The sequence below is a fragment of the Sus scrofa genome, chromosome 8, assembly GCF_000003025.6.
Source record: "Sus scrofa isolate TJ Tabasco breed Duroc chromosome 8, Sscrofa11.1, whole genome shotgun sequence".
Classification (NCBI taxonomy): Eukaryota; Metazoa; Chordata; class Mammalia; order Artiodactyla; family Suidae; genus Sus; species Sus scrofa.
The window spans coordinates 130303359-130328601 of NC_010450.4; the positions used below are offsets into that span (position 1 = coordinate 130303359).

General features: G+C 46.5%; 1 protein-coding gene across 1 annotated transcript in view; it reads left to right on the forward strand.

Moving 5' to 3' along the window:
• Window positions 1-24373, forward strand: part of FAM13A (family with sequence similarity 13 member A) — a 306151-nt gene extending 281778 nt beyond the window's left edge. The window contains 4 exon segments of the mRNA XM_021100748.1: window positions 8022-8117; window positions 15995-16191; window positions 16780-16881; window positions 19634-24373. Of these exon segments, the coding sequence (XP_020956407.1) occupies window positions 8022-8117; window positions 15995-16191; window positions 16780-16881; window positions 19634-19760 (522 nt within the window). The 3' untranslated portion in view covers window positions 19761-24373.

The window sequence follows — 25243 nt, forward strand, 5'->3', positions numbered from 1 at the left end:
TGGATACTAGTCGGATTCATTAACCGCTGAGCCACAGCAGTAACTCCAAGAGCAGCTATAAAGGGGAGTTCCCGTCATGGCACAGTGGTTAACGAATCCGACTAGGAACCATGAGGTTGCGGGTTCAATCCCTGGCCTCGCTCAGTGGGTTAAGGATCCGGCATTGCCGTGAGCTGTGGTGTAGGTCACAGGCACAGCTTGGATCCCAAGTTGCTGTGGTGTAGGCCGGCCGCTACAGCTCTGATTAGACCCCTACCCTGGGAACCTCCCTATGCTGTGGGATCGGTCCTAAAATGACAAAAAAAAAAAAAAAAAAAAAAAAAAGCAGCTATAAAGAAGCGCGAAGTTTACCATCGCAGATGAATTTTTATATCGCCAACACATACGTCTCTTTTCCAGTCTCAGCCATTGCTATATAATGGACACAGTCTTGTCATCGAAAATATGTTCTTTTAGGTAAAGAAGCTTCCAGAATAATGCACTAGACGATAAGGTCTGTGAGGGCAGGTATTCTGGATGGTTTTTTTGGTTGTGCCTGTAGCATATGGAAGTTCCCAGGCCAGGGACTGAACCCGAGCCACAGCCGCAACAACCCCGGATCCTTAACCCACTGAGCCAGCAGGGCGCTCCAGGGATTCTGGGTTGTGTCTACCTAATGGTGCATCTGACCCTCAGCATGGAGCACAAGACCTGACACACAGCAGGCACCAATTAACTCTCTGTTGAATGAGCCTCCATGGTGCGCTGCTTCTGAATTTATTAGGTTTAAGTTAAAAAAAAAAAAGGTTGGAGCTGATGAGAATTGATTTTGCTGGCCCCTCCCTGCCGTGGGAGATTACTGGTGCTCTGGGATAGTGGTCGTGTTTCAAGCCAAGTTTCGTTTTGGATTTTTTAAAGGCATTGAACCAAATAGGAAATGCACTGCAGCTCAGATATACTGTGAAACGCTGTCCTTCTCCGCTGGGGTGTTTAGAACTTGCACAGATGGAATTGAACTTCTTCTAACAGAGGAAACCTTGCTCTCCGCCAGACTCAGAGCCTCGAAGTGTAGGTCTCCTCACGGCCACCAGGCAGGCCTCGGGAAGGAGCAGGGGCTTGTGTGTTTCCCTTCTTTTCACTGAGGATTCAGGTCGATAGACCTTCTTTTCACTCTGTGAATTTCACCTTGACAGATCCCTTTAAAGACTGCTTTGCCCCGAGATCTTTCAGCTGCAATCTAGTCTTACCCTTACTGCCTGTCCAGGGGTGTGTGTGTCGTGATATGTGTTGCTCTGAGTCAGGCAGTGTCTCCCATTCTGCCTGGACTGTAGCAGTAGCCAGGCAGCAGGATCAGCAGATTTATTTTCAAACCCCAGCCCTGCTGAGACTGGCTCTGGGACTTGGGGCTGCTTAGGTAACAGAGCCTCAGTGCTTTGTGTGTATAATAGATGTCTGGTATAGGTTGTCATGGAGACTAAATGACATGACACACACACACACATACTTGCCTGGGCTTTCTGACACTGAGGAAGTGGAGCAGAGTGGCTTCGGGGGCAGGTAAGTGGGACTCCTTGGGAAATGAAAGGTTTCACTCCTGGTGCAATGATACGTTCTGCTCTCTGCTGCCCGCTTCTCATTAAATGACTGACTCCGGAGAAAGGCACCTGTTTTAGCGTCTTTATCATGAGGAATTGGGGTCTGCATTCTGGCATCTCACAGGGCAGGGGACACATGCCCTAGGAATTCTGAATGCCATTTATTCCTGGTCCTGGGTCAGGCTCCCTGCCTCCCTCTGAAACATGATACACCAACCTCCTCAGGAAAAGCAGAGGCCACTGGATACCTGGCCAGTATGAAAGTCAGAGTGAAGTTTTCATTCCTAGATCTGCAGTGTCGCCATGGACCCTGAACGTATAAATACCATTTGGGGCAACAGGCTTCTTCAAGGAAAAATACTCGTACTTGCATTGCTGGACTGTCATTCCAAACCCCAAGTTTTTTAGAAAAGCAGAAGCTTGGAGTCTGATGGGGTTTTTGCTGAGTTTGCAGATTCTGATTTAAAAGGACTCTAGCAGAATCACTGGCCAAAATAATTACCTGCGGCTTCTGCACGAAGCTGTTTGCTTGAACGAGACACCCTGCAGACAAAAACAAAAACACGTCCGTTTACACACTGGCACATAATTCTCTATGAATTATGTTATCAGCATTTAAGGGTCTCATCAGAAGACCGTGCCCAGAAGTCCAACAGGTAACGGCAGCTCATAGGGGACCTTCTTTATAGACCCTGATGACAGTACAGAGGAGAGAGAGCCAGTGGCTTGCTCAGAGCTTCTGGGTCCTCCTTGATGGATTTTAATCTTGTGCTTTAAAATCCAGGGAACTAAGATGACCCTAAACTAAGATGACCCCATATTCAAATTTCAATGCAAATTCTCAAGTCATGTATAAAGAGTTTTGTTTATCTGCTGTTTGAGATTATCTGGTCTTTGCCCAGTCAGCCTACCGTTGTTACCTGATAAGAAAGAGAGTCACCGTTTTCCAAGTCAACGGGCCAAGAATGCAGCAGTGCTACGAATCCATTTCATTTCTCTTCTCCCACCAGGACTTTTATGACTCAGAGATAAGCCCTCCACACCCAGATTCAGACCGTTTTTTCTTTGTTTTTAAGATTTTTTATTATTTTTTATTATCATTGATTTTCAATGTTCTGTCCATTTCTGCTGGAGAGCAGCACTTTTTTTTTTTCCTTTTACTGAGGAGATGCTGATGCCGTGTAGTTTTTTTGTCTCTCTGTGGCATAATTTCTCACAAAGTGGTGCATCCACGCTGCCTCCCTGAACTAGAGTCACTGTGGACTCAGTGTGAGAAGACCTCCGAGCTTGGAGCTGGAATTCTTGGCATTAAGGTGACAACTTGGCCAAACTTGATTAGAAGAAAATGCTCGATTGTGCCGTTTTTAGTACGTCTTGTGGTCACTGTGTTAAGACTCTCCTTCACTTCATGTCTTGCTTAGTTGTGGTGGAACAAGAACTGGGCTGGATGGAAGTCAGCCCCCTTGGGTTCTTGGCTCAGCTCTGTAGCCTTGAGCAAAATCATCACCCTCTCTAGTGCTTGGTTTCATCATATTAAACCATAAGGATCTTGCAGCTGTAATATTCCATGGTTCACATGCTATCTTTTTCCTCAGATTAAAAACATCAATCTTTTATCTTTCATCTTTGTTGCACCGTCACGATAACAGCCACCAAATTGATGTTTCTATAGAGAAGCTTTATTCAAGGCTAAGACAGACACCATCACAGAAGACAGATGCGTTCATCTTATCGGGCCTCTGTGATTTCTGTTCAAGTCTCGCCTCTCCTTACGTGTGGAGAGTGTTGGCTGGTTTCCCCTTCGTCCTTTGCTAGATTATCTAAGACTTAACAACCAGATAGGGTCGTAAGAGACCAGAGATGCAAATTTCTTTTCATCAAAAGCAGAGATTGAGTGCAAAGTGCTGCCTTCGCCCATGCGCTCTTTGCAGGTAGATTTTTATATTGTCTTGATTTGTGTGCAAAAGTGTATTTCAGTCTCCAACCCATCTCCACACGTTGAAAGCCATTCAGAGCTACAACTTAAATGAAAACTAAGTACAAGTTTGAAGCAGTGGGAATCAGAATAAACATATGTTGAGAAGACCATAGACTATAGGTTTGGCCTGAAGTCGTCTCCAAGCAGTTATGGATCATAGAGGTTTGTTCATCTGAATTCTGCAGGTTACCCATCAAGAAATCACGGCTCACAGAACCTCACTGGCTCATTCAAGGGCCTGTGCTTGGCTGGGAGTGGGATCCCTGAGCAGCTGATGACTTGAGCATAAGGGATTCTGATTTTCCCGTGATCCACTTCACATCAGCAGCCCTTTTTTTAACCGTTGACCCGAAGTGCTGCTCTGTTTCTCTAACAGTTGGTTAGGTTTTGGCTCTACTTGCCAGTCCAGCACCGATAATTACCTGAGACACAGCTTTATGTTGGGTGATGGTTGCATTGACCTTTGGTATCACCAGGCCTCTGGCCTCAGACATTTATCATGAAAATAATCCTTGTGTAAATCAAGCAGCTTTCTTCCCAACACCTCACATGTAAAGATCATTGATAGTTCTAGTGTCTGGATGCTTCTCTCTGATGCCGACATGAACTTTAGCGGCATCGTGGGATGAGTTTTGACTCTCCATAGTCAAAAACTGGACTTTATCGGATCACTCACAGTGATTAGTTCTCAGGCTTATTCATTTTTTCCTATGAGCAGTTTGTAGAAAATCTAAATATAGTGTCATAGCCAGATATCAGCCAGCTAGCCTCTTCATCCCCTCTAACTAGAAATGTTGCCAAACAAAGAAGTAGAAAGGAGATTGATTTCTGGCTAATTTCACCAGTAGGTCTCCTTCCAGAATCTAAAGTCTCCTTTCACAACCCAAAGGGGCTTCTACCAAGAAACCATAGTCTTCTCTTGAACAATGCAGGGAGGGGTTGGGCATTGTTCAACCCTCAGCATCGTGGAAAATCTGTGTATAACCTAAGAGCCAGCCCTCTGTATCCACGGTTCCTCCATATCCAAGGTTCTGAATCCATGATGCTACCAGCCTCGGATCATCTAGTGATGTAGAATTTTCTATTGAAAAAAAAAAAAAATCCATGTATAAGTGGAGCCATGCAGTTCCAACCTATGTTGTTCAAGGGTCAGATGTAGTAATAGGATATTGGTCCACAATGGGGAAGTGCTGGCTCTTTATTATTATTTTTTTTTTCATGTCTTTTGGTCACTGAACATCTCCTGTTTATCTTTCCCCATGTGTTGACAATTCGGATGTGCCTTAATCTCATCTGCAGCACATTCAATGGTTGCATCCTGTATGAAAAAGATTATTCCTTGTGTTCAGTCCTAAATTACATGTGAGATTGGACACATTGCTCATTTCTATTCCTCACACTTATTTGTGGCCACTGTTGAACTCCTGTTGAAGTATAACACACACACAGAAAAGAGCCCAAATTATAAATATATATCTTGATGCCGTTTCACAGGGTAGACAAATTCAGGTAACCAGCTTCCGGATCAAAAAAATAAAATGTTGCCAAAGCTCTGGAAGCCCTTAGCATGTCCCAGTCTCGTCAATACCATGACCTTCCACCCCGCCACCGAAAAAACCATTATCTTGGCTTCTCACGCGGGGGATTCGATTTGCTTCTTTTTGAACTTTACGTAATTAGAACCTTACTGGATGTGTTCTTAGGTGTCTGACTTGTTTTCCTTGGCTTTATCTTGTGATATTAGTCCATGACGTCGCATACAGCTCTGTCTCATTCCTTCCCGTGGCTGTGTGTAGTGTTCCCTTTGGGGAACTTACAGTGTTCATTGTGCTGTTGGGCATGGGGGCGTTTCTAGTTTGGGGTTATCAGGATGAGTCCTGCTGTGACCATTTTTATGTATGTCTTTTCGTGCACTTAAGGCCATGTTTGTTTGGCGTGTACTTAAAGAGTGGCATTGATGAGTCATGTTCAGCTCCGGGAGGTACGGCCAGAAAGTTTTCCAGAGGGTTCCAGCCTTGCCAGCAGTGAGAGTTCCAGTTGCTCAGCATTCTTTCTGACACCTGACACTCTCTGTCCTGCATGTTGCCTTTGTTGTGGGCGTGTGGTAGCAACACCTGTGGTTCAATCGTCACTCTTTTTTTATATGAAATAACTTCTGTGTCCCCTTCCAGTTCTGTGTTCCCAGCCAGTTCTTTCATTGAAAGAGCAATTTTAAAACTCCTTTTGTTATGGTAGGTAGTAAAAGCAGGAAAATGCCACCTGCCTCTTGATACTATGGTAACAGAAAGAGATAGAAGACATGGTTATTATCAGGGCTGATAACAGAAAATAAATCCACAAAATGACTTTACATAATGGCAGTATCCTATCCTGGGCTTATGAGGTTTATCCAAAGTTCACTGATTGTTGATCGCTTTGAGAAAAGTAAATAAAAATGGCAAAGGATGATCAAGTCATACATAATCCAGAATTGTCTTCAAGTTGAAGGCCCAAAAGAGACCTGGTCAAAGCTGTACCTTTGCCCGTCCTTCCCTCTGTAACTCTCACCCACTATGTACAGTGAAAATAAAATGCAGAAGACCAACAGCAGCCTTGAAACAAAGCTACTTCATCTCTTTCTCCATTTAGGTAAACAAGTGCATACTTATAAATTTGACAGACCTATTTAATTTGAAATATTCTTTCACTCATTTTGCAGACACTTATGGAATTGTTTTTATCATATCAGGCACTAATAGAGTTACCAGGGATACAAAGCACAGACTCCAGCTCTCAAGGGACTTACAGTCTAAAGAGGAGACAGATGTACCAACAAAGAGTTACTCTAGAGTATAAAAGTGTGTCATCCAGGAGTTCCCACTGTGGCACAGTGGGTTAATGATAAGGCATTATCTCTGTGGCAGCACTGATTTGATCCCCAGGCCAGCAGAGTGGGTTAAGGATCCCACAGTGCCCCAGCTGTGGCATAGGTCACAGCTGCAGCTTGGGTTCCATCCCTGGTGCAGGAACTTCCATATGCCATGGATGCAGCTGAAAAAAGTGTGTCATCCACTGGGGCTGCTATGATGGAATATCGTAGACTGGGTGGCTTCTGAACAATAGAAATTTCTCTCTCAGGATTCTGGAGGCTGAGAAGTCCAAGATTAATGTGCTGACGTCTGGCAAGGGCCCACCTGCCACTCACAGACAGCTGACTTTTCCCTGGCCTCACGTGGCAGAAGGGGCGAGGGAGCCCCTGGGTCTCTTTTATAAGGGTGCTCATCCCGTTCCCGAAGGCTGCATCCTCAGGCTCTGATCACCTCCCCAAGGCCCCACTTCCAAATACCAGCACATCCGGGGGCGGGAGGGGGGATAGTTTTCGGCATATGCATTGGGCGGTGTGCAGGGCGCACAATCAGCGCAAGCAGGTCTCCCGGGACAGGGCGTGTCGGAAGACGGCTGCACAGGGGAGGGAGGTGGCTCTTGGGCTGGAATTTACCAAACCCAGGAGCAGAGGGGAGGCCATTCCAGCAACTAGACAAGGGGGCGCGACCCAGCCTGGTTTCTCTCTGGAGCTGGAGGTGTGATGGGGGGAGGAGAGGCAGGCGATGAAGAAGCCAGCCCCATCCCCATCATCTGCCCTTGGTTTCTCCCCACTGCCTAGAGCATCAATCCTTTAAATATGGTTGAGCCCTGCGCCAGATTTTTAGGATGCGGAGATGAACTGATCCCTGTATTCTGCAGGCGTGTGTTCCTTGAATACCTACTGTTGGCCGGAACATGTCCCTAAAAACACAACAATTCCCAGGGGAAGAGAGACCTTTTTTTTTTTTTTTTTTTTTTAATGATTGCAGAGCGGCATGGGAAGTAGCATCGTAGAAATGCATGCTGTCTTCTTTCCTAGACCTAGAGAGTAATGGATCATCTGGGCACTCTGAACTTTGAAGAGTTGTGAATAAAGAACTGATCATGAATAATGATCATAGTTTTAATAAACAGTGATCATAGGCAAAGCAGTGCTGCTGATGGAGTCATTGCCAGTGATCCACAGCTGAAGCGGTTTATTTATGTATGTATGTATGGTTTTTCTAGGGCCGCACCTGAGGCATATGGAGGTTCCCAGGCTAGGGGTCTAATCGGAGCTGTAGCCGCCCACCTACACCACAGCCACAGCAACGTGGGACCCAAGCCACATCTGCGACCTCCACCACAGCTCATGGCCATGCCGGATCCTTCACCCCCAGAGCGGGACCAGGGATCGAACTTGCAACCTCATGGGTCCTAGTCAGATTCGTTTCCACTGAGCCATAGCGAGAACTCCGAAGCAGTTACTTCGAGTGTTCATTGACTGATGTTATCGGTTTAAATAAATTTGGCAAGAATGGTGAGACTTGGGTCAGGTCATCTGTACTTTGTCTAGGCCCAGAGCATGCGTAGCCAGCCTGGCCACCAGGGGCAGGCTTCTCAGCTCCCCTGTTCTTGCGTTGCAGGTGAGCAAGAACGAACGTCAGATTATGAAGCCGCTGTACGACAGGTACCGCCTGGTCAAACAGATCCTGTCCCGAGCCAGCACCGTCCCCATCATCGTGAGTCCATCCACCGCCGTGCCGTTGACCATCTGGCTGAATGGGGCCCCGGCTTGATTAATGGGACCCTAACTTGCCTTCTCGTGAACGAACAGTCTTTAATAATTGAACCTGCCATTAATATGGATGGCCCCTAAGCTTGAGGAATAAGGAATTTTATCAAAGACTCCTGAGGCCGCCTTTGCCAGAAATGAGCAAAAAACCCGAAGCTGAAAGAATGTGGGTTTCCCCCTGGGAGACACGCTTTGGCCATATTCACTCCCCCTGACCCTGTGCTGGGCCCACCGGCCCTGTGCTTTCCCCAAACACAGCACAAGGGGACAGGGCTGTGCCTTCTCCAGGCTCCCCTCCAAGAGGGCCTCTCTGATCCTAGGGGCCTCTGCTCAGAGTCCTCTCTGGGCCTCCCAGAGAGGGGTCCGCCCTGCTGGAACCCTGGCCAGGGCGAAATCCCCTAAGGGACCCGGGAAGGGGGCCGCCTCTCTCTGGAGGCTGAGGTGGGAGGAAAGGGAGCGCAGGTAACAGATGTGAACCCTCGCTCAGGGGCCACCATCCCTGGACTTGGCTGCCTTTGGCTCTGAATTTGGATTTCCTCAGGTGTAAGGAGCAGTGTCCTGCCCTCTAGGGCCCTGCCCAGCTCCCCTCCCTGGTCCCGGCCCAGCTGCCAGGGCAGCTGTCCTGTCCTGTCCATCCCGTGGGGGACAGCTGCCTCTGTTTCAGTGCCCCCAACTCGGGGGGAGCCTGGGGGCCTCCTCCGCTGGCCTTCAGGCGTTGTGCTTCTGGCTCGGTGGGAAGCAGGCTCAGCCTCGCTTTTCTGTTGGGGCTGGAGTGCACTTTCTTAGTGGCTGCTCTTCTCTTCCTGCTTTAAATCTCTTGTTTATTTCTAGGCCCAGTACGTGGTCTTTGTATGTCTTTTCACAGTGTGTGTGTTCATAAGAAGGGCGGGGGTCCAGAGACCTCAGGCAGGTGTGTTTGAAGAAAGCTACCTTTCTAGAAATTTCCCGCAGAATCAATCAGTAAGCTCCCCACCAAAAGCAGGTCTGAGGAATCCTTTTCGAGCTCCAGTCGGGGGCCTTTAGTGTCCCTCCGATAGAGTGAACGTACAACCTGTCGAGAACCTTTGCATCACTTGATGCTTTTATGTGACTGGAGTGGTTCTGGAAGTTTCCATGATTGGGAGGGAAGGCAGGGGAGGCGAGTGTTTCTCCTCAGGATTTTTCTGGATGTTTGGTTAACCCACTCTCGTGCTGCCCTTGCTCTCATGTGGCCTCTGAGGTTGCTGGGGGGGTGGGGGGTTCTGAAGTGAAGGAGCCACTTGGACAAGAGCTTCCGTTGTTTGTGGTTTTCCTGGGAATTCTTGGCGGGGAGGGGTTCGAGTCTGCAGTTAAGAGGCAGAAATAAGTCCTGGCGAGGCAGAAGGGGACGGGAAAAGGGGTTCGCCATGTAACCTGCCTATTAACACCTGTCGCAGGGGTCCCCTCCAGCAAGCGGAGAAGCCCTTTGCTGCAGCCAATTATCGAGGGCGAAACTGCGTCCTTCTTCAAGGAGATAAAGGTGAAGACCTCCAGCTGCTAACCCCTCGCTGCTGAGTCTGCGTCTGTGCCCCTCCCCCACTCCCCACCCCTCCCCCACCCCCCCACCCCAGCCCCACTCCCCGGGGATGAAAAGGGGCTGTGATTGGGCCCCGGTGGTGATGCTTCCTGCAGCCCTCCCAGAAATCAGTAGCTGCTGCGAACCCACTTTAAACAACCCTCTTTCATGCTGTAGACCAGCTGATCTCCTTAGCTTGATCTCAGTCCCTCGCTTTTCTTGTTTGGTTTCCTTCGCTGCTGTTTGGTTGGTTTTTGCTTTGCTCACAGGGATTTGGGGTTTGTTTTCACAGTGTTTTCTGTTTGCATTTGTCTCCCCCCCGTGTTGGGGGAGTGGATTTTCCTTACTCCAAAATTTTGTTAAATCAACTCATTGGGTCACTTAAAAAAAAAAAAATTCATGTACTGAGTTTATAGAAAAACCAAAATTAACCAAAGCAGTCTTTGTAGCACATGATTTAAAAATGGTCGCTTTTTGGTTTTTAGTTTTTTTGAGGGTTTTTTTCTTGCTTTTTAGTGTAGGGAAATTCCCAGGCTAGGGGTTGAATTGGAGCTACAGCTGCCAGTCTACACCACAGCCACAGCAACTCAGGATCTGAGCCACATCTGTGACCTATGTCACAGCTCATGGATCAATGCTGGATCCTTAAACCACTGAGCAAGGCCAGGAATTGAACCCACATCCTCATGGATACTAGTTGGGTTCACAACTCATTGAGCCACAATGGGAACTCCCCCAAATGGTCATTTTATAGAGAGATACCTTAGTTCTCTCTGACAGATTTGCAGGTGCTGCAGCTGCACCACTCCCCCTCTGCCCCCGCCCCCGGCCCCACATTTCGTCCTCTGTGCTAATATTGCCCTCTGTCCTTGATCTGTGAATGTAGCGTTGTGACCAGCAGTCACTAGGACCAAACAGGTAATCCTTGTCCCCAGTGGTCTCTTTTGCTAGAATGGGAGGTACCATCTGTGCCCACAGATCTGTAGGGACCTAATTAGCCTGGGCTAGGATCCGCCTCTTTCATGTTTTTGGTTCTAGACACCTGAACACACTGGACTACCATATACAGGGCTCTCGAGGGGAAAAGTCAGTCTTTTCTAAAAATCCGTGATGGTCTTTTAGCAGTTCAGTCGGAAGGGGGAGTAAAACCCCAAGTGGAAGTGAGTGGTAAGAGTTTCACTTGTCATATTTCCGTGGCAGTCCCAAGCCTGGAGTGTCATCTGTTGACTGTAGTTCGGAGCAAATGTTTCGAATTGTGGAGGCCTTGCTCCCATGGAGGGCCACCAGCTGAGAACCACCCCCCCCACTTTCTTGCCTGCATCTCTCCACTGCAACTCAGATGGGGAACCAGAGGCTGCAGGGCCCCCTCTTCGGTTCCCTCTGTCCCTTTTCTTACCTCTCAGGGTCTTCACTACATCGCAGGTCTTGCTTTCAGGTGTTACCCAGGGACTGTGGTCACTATTCATATTATTTTAAATAAAACTTGTTTTAGAAGAGGCCTGTAAACTGGAAATGTAGGCAAATATGCTACCTTGTATCTTTAAAAATCAGAGCTCTTTTCTTACAATAAGGCTTGATGTCCATGAAAGAAGACCCATTTTGGCTAGCTGGTAGTTTCACACAAGTATGAATCTCCATCATTGAAAACATTGGGGCAAGTGTATGTATGAAAATGAGCATAGTTCTCTTTGAAGCATGTGATAAAACTGTTCCTAGATGAAAGGTGTTCTTAAACACACCCAAAATATGACACTTAACAATTGCCTAAAGAATCAAATGGAAGATACACAAATGATGCTCTTTTTAAAAGAGGGCGTTCTTCCAAATCTTATCCTTTAGCTTAGTTTATTCTTTTCACAAGGATGTTTTGGCCATGGCCCTCATGATGGCCAAAATTGCAGATAATTTGCGATGAGTGCATGGCTTTAATAAATAGTGTTGTCTTTCAGTTCATTTTGTTCCAGTTGGCCAAGCTTATCAGCATGTATTTGGATTATACTAATTGGCAATTCTCTAATACAATTTAGACTTTGGTGTGTTTACAGATTAGAGGATTGGATCTAAATGATATCTTTAAACACCGTTCCTGGCTTTAAATGCTTATGGGAAGATACCAGCTGTGTGCAAAGGGAGCCAGCTCTAGTCTCAAAGCCCTAGATCTTCCAGCCCCCAAATCCTACAGATCATCCAGTCAGTTCTCCTCCTGGAATTTTCTCTAGAACTTTTCTGACAGATTGGAGACATTGTCCCTAAGAAGGATTCCATATCCTCAAGCTTGAAAAGTTTACAGCCATGAAGAGAGTAAGGCTGCTCGCTACAAGGGCTAAGCATCAGGAATAGCTTAAAACTTACATTATTCGTTTTACAACTATCCTTTTTTAAATTATCAGATATAGTAATTGTATGTAATTTTAGAATGTATGAGCTGAATAACTATAAAATATATTTAATGAAAATAAATTATAATATTCATAGTTGTCCCTGTATTACTTTCAACCTATAGGCTTAGTTTTGCCTCTGGAGCAACATGGAACGAGCCTACTGCTTCTTCCTTGAGATCCCTTTTTTTTTTTTTTTTTTTTTGTCTTTTTGCCTTTTCTAGGACTGCACCCAGGGCGTATGGAGGTTCCCAGACTACGGGTCTAATTGGAGCTGCAGCCACCAGCCTACACCACAGCCACAGCAACGCGGGATCTGAGCCTTGGTCTGCGACCTACACCGCAGCTCACGGCAACGCCGGATCCTTAACCCACAGAGCAAGGCCAGGGATCGAACCTGCAACCTCATGGTTCCTAGTCAGATTCATTAACCACTGCGCCACGATGGGAACTCCTTCCTCGAGATCCTTGAGAGCACTTTGTGTGTTAACAGTCCGCCGCCCTGCCCACTCCCACCCACACCCCGTGAACAGTTTTCCTCCAGCTTCTTCTTACTCTTTCTCATGTGATCTGGGCTCCAGACCTTCGGGCAGCCCAGTGGCTCTGCTGTCCATGCACACACCCATCTGTGTATATCCCTCTTAAAAACTGATCCCCAGGACTGTACATGATTCTAGACATGGTGTAACCAGCAGGCAGAGGACCAAGACTAGTGCTGACCTTGACCTGGATGACTAAGGCCCTTCAGTTCCGCAAGTCCATGCCAACATGGCTGCCAGTATGCCGTGAGTGCATCTTAGTCTTTCTTGGGCTGGACGTCTCACCCTCTGTAGATGTTTGGGCCAGAGAACTCTTCGTTGGAGGACAGGCCGGCCTCCACCCACTGGATGCCAGGGCTGCACGAGGCCCACCCCCTCCCCAGTGTGCAACCCGGAATGCCCCCAGACATTGTTAAAGGTCCCCCAGGGAGCAGCCTGCCCCCAGGTGAGGACCATGGCTGATGGCCCCACCTCACTGTTGATTTATGCAACCCCCAAGCTCCCATGTCCAGGGATTGCTTAGTGACTTTGTGTCCAGCTTTTTTTTTTTTTTTCCTAATTTAATTACAGGACCTTAAATTTCCATTTTACTATGCATCCTTCGATTCCAGCCTGATGAAATAGATGAAATCTAGGTTCTGTGTAAGCACACCAGACAACCCTACTACGTCTGTCTACCCATTTTGTGACTCTGCCTTTGGCACCTTCTCCGAGTGACAGATAAAAGCGGGTCAGGTAAAGAGGCTGCTAGAGCCTCCCCTGCAAATGCTCAGCAGCATTGCAGGGGCGCTCTGCATAAATTTTCACAGCCTGCTTTCCGGTCACAAATCAGCATACCTCCTTCTTTATTGAAAGCCAGATACTATGCCAATCCTATCAAAAAAGGAAAAATGGTCAGTTTTCACCCTTTGTGTTCAAGGAGCCAGTGCTGATCACCCATTCTTTTTCAATTCCTCGTATGTTACCTAGATGCCGATTCCTTCTAGAATCTACTCAGTAGCCACAACAGCCTGATGGTCTTATGATCTGAAGCTCTGTTTTGCTGTTTTCTTCTTTCCGATGATTTTCACAGCTCGCTGAGAATAGTTTTGTTTAGCTTCATCTTAAAAAGATTGAGTTCTCAGGATGGGCAAGACACAGGCTCACATTTTTGAGTTCCCTCGGGAATTGGGTTATAACTGGTGAAGGCCTAGACCCCTGACTTCATTTCTTATCTGTCTTGGGCTTTAACAGGCTCCTCGTAGGAATTTGTATTTCGCTTTTAAACTGGAATCACTGAGCTAACAGACATTTATTGAGCATCTAATATAGGCGGGCGTTGGCTGAGCTCCAGGGACAGCAGGTGACACAGAGGCCCAAACCCCTGCCTCTGCAGAGTGTACCGCCAGGTGGTCTCACCTGGTCTTCCTCTTCCAGGGAAGGGGCGGGGAGCAGAGGTCACGGCGCTGCCCGTGTGCCTGGTGCACCTGCTCACGTCCTCCACCTGTTTATCTCAATTCGTATAAAGCCAGCGTAGACAGGACTTGCTACTTCCTCTTAGACAGAAGAGAAATGTTTATTGACTTAAAAGCCACTTTCACTCTGTACATTTTAAAATGCTTTTAATTTTAAAAAGTTAATAACAAAGCATTTAGGTCCGTGACTAAGAGACGGAAGATCTGAAGTCACTGCAGAATCTGGAAAGGCCCCCTGGTTTTTGCCAGGGTTGCCTTCATTCCTTCATAGCAGCAGTGGTGTTGTAGTTGTGGGTTAGTCTTTTGGTTTTGCCCGTTTGATTATTTGCATTATTTCTCTTCAGAGACACCATTATAAACATACCAAACTTTATGGTGAGAAAATCCACCGCAGAGAGTTTGAATCCTTGTGTTTGCCCATCACTGGCGGCGACTCCTGGCTCCCAGTGGCCGTTGGCCGCACCCCCACTGAAGCCACTGGGTTGAACTCACAGCTGAGGTCATACCTGTTGTTCATGCCGCTGGATGCCTAACCAATGTTTTGATTTTTCAAGATACTAGGATATTCTTTTCTGGTCTGACTGTACATTTTGGCAGTAAATTACTTCTTTCAAAATCTGTCCAGAGTTCCCGTTATGGCTCAGCAGAAACAAACCTGACTAGTATCCACGAGGATGTGGGTTTGATCCCTGGCCCCCTCAGTGGGTTAAGGACTGAGCGTTGCCATGAGCTGTGGTGCAGGTCACAGATAAGACTGGGCTCTGGCGTTGCTGTGGCTGTGGTGGAGGCTGGCAGCTGTAGTTCCAATTCAGCCCCTAGCCTGGGAACGTCCATATACTCTGGGTGTGGCCCTAAAAAGAAAAAAAAAATTAAATGAAAAAATAAAGGAGTTCCCATCATGGCACAGAGGAAATGAATCCAACTAGTATCCATGAGGATGCGGGTTTGATCCCTGGCCTCACTCCGTAGGTCGGGGATCTGGTGCTGCCATGCGCTCTGGTGTAGGTCACAGACGTGGCTCCGATCCCGAGTTGCTGTGGCTGTGGTGCAGGCCAGCGACTGTAGCTCAGTTCAACCCCTAGCCTGGGAACTTCCATATGTCTCGGGTACAGCCCTAAAAAGCAAAAAAAAAAAAAAAATTAAAAATTACTAAAACTTAAATCTCTTTCAGACTCTGATATTATTTCTTAGACTCACAGCTTTCAATTGGCATGAAGAAATTCTCATTTGACTTCATTGCTTTTCTGAGTGCATCATTATCAAGACAGAGAATATCACACTTTTCTTAGAATCTTGGATGCCGAAAAATACAGCTATCCCCCTTGGGAGTTCTTTGCCAAAACAAACATTTTATGATTCCATCGTGGAAAGATAAATCTTCTCAAAAGTTTCCTAAAATTTTGTGCATCAAGCAACCCACATATTTTATAATCTCAGCTTTTAAATAGAAGGCTATATTGTTGCATTTCTGAAAATGTTTATAGATGAATTTTTAAAATTCTGAGGTACATAAGTAATGGAATCAATCCTTAAAGCCCTGGTTTCTGGGGGTGGATTTTATTAGGTGTTATCACAGCGCTGGGATTTTTAAATCCATTTGCATCATTTGATTTGGGTTGTACCTTATGGTGGTTGTTCCTTCCTACCCTTGGCCTTGATAGCTCTAATTGTGCTGTGCACTTATTTTTTCATAGTTTTTTCCCTCTTGAGTGTATCTGTGTTTAGTGTTTGTCTTATTTACTGTGCATGTAGAGATATTCATAACATGTCTATCATGTGCACATGTCTGGCTAAACATAGATATACAGAGACTCTTTATGGGATCTGGGTACTTAAGGGATCATTATATCATACTTATAATGAACGAGGGCTCAAAAACATAACCAGATTTTTATTGGGGTTGCTTCCTATATCTCCAGGAAGAAGAGGAGGGTTCAGAAGATGATAATAACACAAAGCCTGACTTCACAGTCACCCTGAAAACCGAGTTCAGCGCACGTTGTTTTCTGGACCAATTCGACGATGATGCTGATGGGTTTATTTCCCCCATGGATGATAAAATGCCATCCAAATGCAGCCAGGACACCGGACTTTCAAATCTTCATGCAGCTTCAATGTATGTTGTTTTGGTGGTGGTACTGACATGTTTCGGTAAACATAACTTTCTGAAATATTAGCCTTTGTGTTTAAATAAATTGGCTGGCAAAACACAGGTGACTTCCCGGGGGTGTATGTGGATAAAACAGTGTGCGTTTTCATTTCTGGTTCAGCAGTCTTCTGGGCTTCATCCCACTTATTTGAGGGGGCGTCCGAGATCTTGCCCAAGCAATCGGGAGGGCACTACAGTGGCATCGTGGGGGTCTGTGCTCCACGGCTCACCACTTAACACCCACTAAGCACAGATGTCCTCTCTTCCTTTCAAAGCAAAATATGACAAAGTGCCATGGGATTTCACAAGCCTGAAGAATTCCTAAGGAGCTGGAGCCTTGCAGGCGCCCCAGGAGCCATATCTGTCATCAGTGTGCTTTGGCTTCTGGGTGATAAAAAACACCCATTTCTGCTGACGTCCAGCTCCCTCAGCAGTTTCTGCCTTTATATGCTTTTTTTTCCCTTTCCCCACAACTACCATCAAGTCGCTGATTCATTACATTTCTAATAATTCTGATTTAACTACGCTTTCTTGAAATGCTTCTGCTCCTCTTAGACCAGAACTCTTGGAACACCTGCAGGAAATGAGAGAAGAAAAGAAAAGGATTCGAAAGAAGCTGCGTGATTTTGAAGACAATTTTTTCAGACAAAATGGAAGGTAAGGACATGGGACTTCCTCCCCCTCCCCTCCCCACCCACACAGCCTCCTGCTTCTCAGTCACATCTGAGTACCGCCCCCCACCCTGGGTGCCACCCTGCATCCTTCCTGTAGCCCAGTCCTTGGGTTTGTGCCCAGGGCCCCTTTGGGGTGGATGTGAGACAGTGGGGTTCGTGTGGTCCTTCAGGAAGAAATGCTCATTGCTCATTGGACAGTATCCAAGACTGATATGGTTTTGGGCTAATAATTGTAAAACTAACCTAATGCTGATCTAAAGTGAGTAGCTTAAAGCTAAATTTCTCTCTCTTTTTTTTTTTTTTTTTTTTTTTTTTTTGATTTTTACGGCTGCACTTGCGGCATATGGAGGTTCCCAAGCTAGGGGTCCAATCAGAGCTACAGCTGCCAGCCTGCACCACAGCCACAGCAACATCAGATCCAAGTGAGTCTGCGACCTACACCCGCGCTCATGGCAATGCCGGATCCTTAACCCACTGAGCGAGGCCAGGGATCAAACCCACAACCTCAGGGTCCTAGTTGGATTTGTTTCCACTGTGCCATGATGGGAACTCCTAAAGCGAAGTTTCTCATTGGCAGCGCTGGTTTTGATTTTTGGTTTTTTGTCTTAATGAGCTTGAAGGAGAAATAAGGAAAGAGACACTGTAGATCTTTTTAGGTTTTAAGTTCATTTGAAAACCTGTGTTGTCAAGTGGAGTGAGAAATTCACAAGAAGCAGTAAGTCCACCTTGAGTTTTAAGGTATAATGGAATCATCACCGCAGAGAATTATACTGAGGACTAGTGTTCCCAGTTGGCAGGTGGCCATCCAGAATGTCTTACTCAAGTCATAGCATCAGACAAGGGTAGAACAGAGAACAGATTTCTGTTTCTGACACTGGAATTAAGTTTTATCATTTTTAAATGATTTTATTTTAATCCAAGTTACTGAAACAGTGGAGGAGTTCCTGCTATGGTGCGACAGATCAGCGGCGCCTCTGCAGTGCAAAGACTCAGGTTCGATCCCCAGCCCGGCACAGTGGGTGAAAGGATCCAGCCACGCTGCTGCTGTGGTAGAGGTTGCAAGTGTGGCTCAGATCTAATCCCTGGCCTGGGAACTCCATATGCCCTGAGGAGGCAAAAAAAAAAAAAAAAAAAAAAAAGAGAGAGAGAAAAGGAAAAAAAAATCTAAACAGTGTAAATACAGTTTCTCTTTACATCTCTTTTCATACTTCTCAAAAGTACTAGGAAAGAAAAGTACTATAAAAATTAACTTTGGCATTTAAAATGTTCTCTATTTCATTTTATTTCAATTATTGTATATATTTATTTTTAGGGTCCCTGAATTGAATCTCTCCTATAAGGACTTTCTCAAGTTTTTTAAATTTTGTTTATAAATTTTTATGCCTAAATATTTGCTTTTCTTTCTCCATGAATTGTAGGATATTTGGAAAATACAGATAACCAGATAAAAGAAAGAATACACACAATATTAATAATAACCAAAGACAAGCCAGGACTAAGGTTTCGATATGGTTCATTCCAGCCTTCTTTCCAAGCGTATTTTTGGTTTGTTCATTTTCCCCATATGGTTAAAGTCACGTGATGCATAGATATCCTACAATTACGTACCCTTCAGACGTTTTAAGAAAATACAGTTGATGGGAATCAGTAACCATCATGCACCCGTAGACCTGTTGGGGGGACCTCAGATGTCACAAACTCTGGTTTCATCACTTTGGGTCAGAGGTGAGTAAAGCCCTTCAAGGGCACGTCCAGGGCTGGGGTCACACGCCCCCTTCCCTCCCCTCTTCGGGGAGCCATCTGGGACCCTTTCCTTGGACAGGCCGAGCAGGCATTAAATCTGTTCACTGAGCACCATGAAATGAACCCCAAGCGACCGCCTTTCCCATGTTGGCTCTTTAGTAAGAAGAGAAGGCAGACTGGTCTTTGAATGCTTGACCCTTGTGTCTCAAAGTGGGGTGAGCAGCAGGACAGTTCCGCAGGGTGGTGAAGAATGTGGGGAGCAGGCGGGATCAAGATGGTGGCGGAGTAAGACGTGGTGCCACCTTCTCCCTCAAACACATCAGGAAAACCCATCTGCATGCAGAACGATTGGCAAAGCCTGTGGGTAGCAGCGGCATTCCATCAGGTTCTCCTGCGGGTTGTACTAGAGCCCAGATTCAGAGCACTTAGCACAGCGCTTACCCTGTAATCAGCTCCCAGTTAATACGTGTGCCTATAAAAGGTAAGCATATAAGATTACTCAGTAAACTGTAAAGCCTTATTTACTAGGATTCTGGGATCCCATTGCTGAATTCTAAGACTAGTTATTATAAGAAGTAGGCATATTAACTATCTGTTTTTGAAAAAACTGAATCATGGATATACCAATACCTAGTTAGAAATTTAACAGTTCATTAGATGAAATACAGCCAAGTATTAAGTATAAATCAAGGATTTCAGGGTATGGAAACTTAGTGTGAATTCCCAGGTAGGAACAGCAGAGAGAGGAGACCTGTATGTTCCTTCCTCTCATTCCGCGAGATGCCAGGGTAGCTCACGAAAAAAACTCAGTTGCCTGGTGCCTGTCACCGCTTGTCTACACCCAGCTCCAGCCGTGATACCAAACGATGCTTGGCAGCACCGATTCTATGGGGACTGCAGGTTTCCCCATGATGATAATTCACCTGAGAAACAGCATCCTCTGGGAGAGACAGCAGGTGGTCAGCAGCCCCTTTTCCCTTTGTTTCCCTTAGAAACGTCCAGAAGGAAGATCGCACTCCCATGGCCGAAGAGTACAACGAATATAAGCACATTAAGGCCAAACTGAGGCTCCTGGAGGTGCTCATCAGCAAGAGGGACACGGATTCCAAGTCCATGTGAGGAGGCAGCCCTGTCCAAGCAAAGGGGGCTGGGGATGCAGCGTGAATGTGCCCCCCACCGCCGCCGCCTCCCCTGGTGTAATAGCAGCGCTGCAGAAACTGGAAGGCAGCCTCGGAGCCGGACCTGCAAAGCATGTGCCCCTTCTGCCTCCAGGCCACTGGGGTCAGCTCCAGTGCCCTTCGCCTGCCTTAGAAACCCCCTAGGAGGAAGGAGGCCACCTGCCTCTCGCAGCGATGTTGGGAGGCAAAGTCACGTTCCCCCGCATCCTTGTGCGCAGAGACATGCGGCCGCGGCGGCGGAGGCTTCACCGACAGCAGCCGCGATGCCTCACGACGTGGAAACACACTCATCTACGGAGAATACACACTGTTCTTCCCTGGGTCACTGAGAAGCAGACCGTCCTCGAACTGTGACAAAAACAAGCTCAGGACTTCACTTTGGAGAGCGGACTTGGAGTGCGCGTGCGCGTTCTCTCTGGCCCCGGTCACGCATCAGAGCCCCGTTGGCTGCCTCGGCCAGGTTCTCATGACCTTTCCTCGGAGCTGCGTCTTCCCCAGTCGTGCGCGTTGCTTCCCGTTCAGCTCTCAGGTGATGGAAGCAGCATCTGCCCAGAATGGCAGCGCATCCTCCAGGCGACCATGTGTTTCTCCAAGATGTGCTCAGCGGATAGAATTTGGATCCCTGACCGGGGCTGGACCACCGGTGGAGGTCGGGGCGGGGGCTGGAGCAGCGGCTGTGTTTGTGCTGATTTTTAAATTAGGCACCGGTGGAGAGCCCGGAGAGTTCCTCCCTGAACGTTGACTGCACTTGTGAGCCTCCGATTTCAATATCCAGCGCTGAGGGAGGAAGCCAGCAGCCTGTTGAAGGTTAGGTGTGGTTTGGGCTCTAGCCAAACAAAAGGGTCTTGCTTGATTCTTAGCTTCAGTGTAAAGGATCATCGGAGAGAAAGAGTCTGTATTCTAAACCTCCTGAGTACTTACCAGAGTTCAATTTTTTTTTTTTTTTAAGTGAACCTGCACTAAAAATCAAACTGAGGGGTAAGTGTAGCTCTCAGAACTCAACCCAAGGCAGAATCTCCATCATACTGTTTTCAAGATCATGTATAAAGAGGAAAAATAATGACATGTAGCCAAATGTGATTAGAATTTCTTCAAAGACTGTGTCACAAAGCTGTCTATATTAGACATGTTGGAGGGACCAGGAAATTTAAGACCCCAAATCCTTCATCTCTGGGCTGATGTCATCTTGTCATTGGTTGCTACTTTCGGACGCTCTGTATCCACACTGAGGCAGGAGTTCTGGCTCTGCCTGCCCATCCAAGTCCCCCTTTGTACTGTCTGAGGTCGAGCACAGGTGTCTACACAGCAGCCACTGGTTGCCCAGAGATGGTGCTTCAGCAGACTTTGCCTTTTGAAGAGAATGTCGCGGGTTGAACAGGACACCAAAGGGTACCATTTTGTTTTGTTTGTCAGTTTCCCAAATGGGTTCTCGAGGAATTGCCTGATCAGATTGAATGTGCAGTAGCATTTTCCATTGCTGAAGTGAGGTAGCAGCTCTCTGTTGGTTGAACATTGTTTAAATCAGGAGTAGAAGAAAAAATAATACCTGTAGGCTTGCTCATAAAAAATTATCTTCTAGAAGCAGGAGCTGTGTATCGGAAGTGCCCCGGTTTAATCCACACACTTAAAGACGGTACATAACCCTACAACATATATATATATATACATATATATATATATATATGTATATATATATATATGGTATTCTTTGCTCTACTGTTTACATTGCAGATTGCTTATAATTTCAAGGAGTTATATTATAAATAAAATGATGCACTTTAGAACGTTTTCTATTTTTGAAATCTGAACATGAATCATTTCACATGACCAAAAATTGTATTTTTTAAAAGAAATACATGTCTAGTTTGTCCTTTTTGAGTAATTATTCTCTTAACTAAGCTATACTATAAATCACATCATCGCCAGTTAACTTTCAAAGCACATCTGTTTGAGTACTGTTTCGAAAAATACTAATATGCTCAGAACTTTAAAGAGGAAAAGGCTCTGTGTACGTGAGAAGCTACTAAATGTTTTGAAATCCATTGTTTCTGCCAAAGGTAAATTAAGTACCAGATTTATTCAGGAATCCCCATTCCAAATTGTGCGACTGAATAAAACACCACGTTACAGTACAGAATGTCGTGTTTCCTTTGTGATTTCTAGTAATGAGCATGCTTTCTAGAAGGTGCCAGAATTAAGCAGGGGGAGCCCTATTTACACTAGATAGGAGGTTCTGGCCCTGCCAGAAATGGTAAATTTGTTTCCACAGCAACCGTTTCTGCAGCCCAGAGTCTCAGGGCCCCAGAGGCAGTGGCTTAATTGGCTTCCCACAGAATACTCTGGACTGCGGTTTTGGCTTTGCTCTCTTGGGAATGTGTGTTTATTAGCACATGCCAACAAAAGAAATGTCAAAGATTACTTAATAGCAATGATAAGGAAAAGTCAAGCATGAAGAAACTTGATGGTATGATTGTAAGAATTAGAGCAAAGGCTTGTCCTTTTCACCAGCATTTTCTTTTTTTTGCTTCGTAGGGCCGCACCCACTCCATATGGAGGTTCCCAGGCTATAGGAGTCAAACTGCAGCTGTAGCTGCTGACCTGCGCCACAACCACAGCAACATCAGATCCGAGCCAGGTTTGTGACCTACACCACCGCTCACAGCGACGCCGGATCCTTAACCCCCTGAGCGAGGCCAGGGATGGAACCCACATCCTTTTGGGTAGTAGTCAGATTCATCTCCGCTGCAGCGCAGCAGGAACGCCAGCGTTTGCTCTTATGGTGTTGCGGTCTGGAGTGGACCTTGAAATAGAGGTGTATGTGTCTGTCATGACTGCATTTCATCTTCGAAACATTGCATTTGGATTTCGCTTTTTAGACACCCGTGTGCGAGGTTGAGGGTAAGGGCTTGCTGAGAAGTTTCTCAAGACATGTGTTGGTAAAGGAAATCCCGCGCAGTCTCGGTGCTCTCTGAGTCTGGGAAATTTTCTACAAAAAAAATCAAATTTCAAACTAGAGAACTAATTTTTGTAATTGCTAGCTCTAATTCACTGTGAGCTAGCAATTAGACCCCTTTGGGCGCCAGTCTGAGGTCAAAAGATGATTATTTGTTAGGCAGGGATCAGCTATGCCTCTGTTTGTGACGTCAGTGGGATTTGTGCTTTGTCTCATTCTGATGCAACATTTGCTTGGTGGTGGAAGAACCCATTATAGGGCGTGCCTGCTCCCAGGTGTGGCATCTCTAGCCTGGGGACAAATGCCTCAGGGCTGTGCTTGTTGTCATCAGTGTGGCACCGAGATGTCCCCAGGCCAGCAATCTTGGAGCTCCCCCCCCCCCCGCCTCCGCCCCAAGACTGGGCATTTATTAATGTGGTCGAGCGTAGAATTCCTTATAAGGTGAATATTAAGGTTTATTATGGGACTCAAAGTGCAGCCATGTGGCCGATTAAGCTGGTTGCTTCTCAGGCTGCCTGGGTCTCAGTAGACAGACTGGAGCCCTGTATCGAGAACTGATCACAGATGTATAAGGACAGTCAAAATTGAAAGTTTGTTGATTCGTTTTTTAAGAGATTCTTCATCTGAGCATGAAGATGCCATTTTGTCTTAAGGGTTTAGACCTCAGTACCTTTGATGATAATTTACAGTTGAAGGCTCTTAACTGCTCTGTGAGAATCTGGTCGTGGTCTAAATTGGCGTTGCTTTCAGGACGGGTCTTCCTGAGACGCTGCTTCCTTGGGCAGGGGGTGGTTGATCTGCGCCAAGATCCACAGCTCCGTGATTCTCTTTCAGAGCATCCCTTAGGTTAAACCAATAGGAAGAGCCCTGGACTAAAACACTGAAGCAGTGTTTCCTCGGAAGCCCATGAGTTGGCAAAAGCCAGGATGTGTTTCCTTCCTTTCCTTCATTCCTTTTATTTGTTTCCCCAGGTGACTCTCAAACATCTACTGTAGAGTACATTTTGTGAAAAGCTGGGCTAAGCATATTCTGAAATCTGTAGGTAGTGACGTGGTGCTCACTGACGCTGCTTCACGCGGTGGCTGACCCAGCAGGTGCCAAAGACGGGTGATGTAGAGGCAGCCACTGCACGGGGGCATCGGCCACCTTCCTGAGTAGAGCCTGAGCCCTTGGGGGCATCTTTGCGATCCTTCATAACAGGTGTATGTGGATAGGCTGAGGTCGGGTGCAGGTCTCCACAGATGCAATCTGCATCTGCAGCTTCCGTGTCGCTATGAAACTGCAGTTATGCCGCTGGAGGGTCTCGTTCCGCCTGGAATCCAGCCAGTCGTGGTCATGCGCGCAGCTCAAGATGTCATGTTGGCAGATCTCATTCTCGATCTGAAAGCACCGCCGACAGGGCCACCAACATCTCCAAGAGTGGATGGATACAATGTCAGACAATCACCTGGGCCCGGAGCAATGTTTACATGATGTATAAGCAGAAAGTATTTGCATTACAGGTGTTCCTTTTTTAAAATGGAAACTGAGTGAAAACATGTTATGTACATTTTTGTACATGACTGTATTTTGTAGAAACTTAAATAAAATATTTTTCATCATACATGTTTCTCAAATCTTTGACAGCGTCAGGAACGTGCTATGGAACCTGCCCTGTGGGGTCTGACTTTTCCCTTCAGTCAAAATCAAGCTACTCCCTTGAGCTCCTGGGGAGTGAGATTGGTTGTTCTGTCTCCAGGGAGGGCCCTGGAAGGTGAAACAAACTGAGTCCAAGCTAGACAGGCCCGGGATGGTCGTAGGGAAATGGGTTTCTGCTCTGTGCTTTAGCTGCCTTTCAAACAACTCCTGGAAGGGGCTGGAGGGGGCAGAGAGAAATGCGTTAAGGCAAACAGTTGTTCAAGTACATTTCCAAAGGCAAGGAGGCCATCGTAGGTAAATACACCAGCTGTTCACCGCTCTGAAGCTAAAGAGGCCACCAGAAAACTGTGACTCAGGAGAAGAGGCACATCTCAGCCATGCAGGTAAGTGGCTCGCCCCTGGTGCAAGCCAGGCCTGAACGTGTGCTTTAAGCTGCACGTGTTATAGACGCTCGAAGTGACTCAAGTTCACGTTCAAAATATGCTAAACCTCGGAGTTCCTGTTGTAGCGCAATGGAAATGTATCTGATTAGTATCCAAGAGGACGCAGGTTCATTCCCTGGCCTCGCTCAGTGGGTTAAGGATCTGGCATTGCCACGAGCTGTGGTGCAGCTCGCAGCCGCAGCTCAGATCTCGAGTTGTGCCTGTGGTGTAGGCCGACAGCTGCAGCTCTGATTCGACCCCTAAGCCTCAGAACTTCCATATGCCACAGGTGAGGCCCCAAAAGGATCAAAAAGAAAGAAAAAAAAAAATAGGCTAAACCTCAAATTTCAAAAAATGAAGGCTCGGAGTAAGGCCCTTGTCCCAGGACTTGACATCAGGAACAGAGATGGG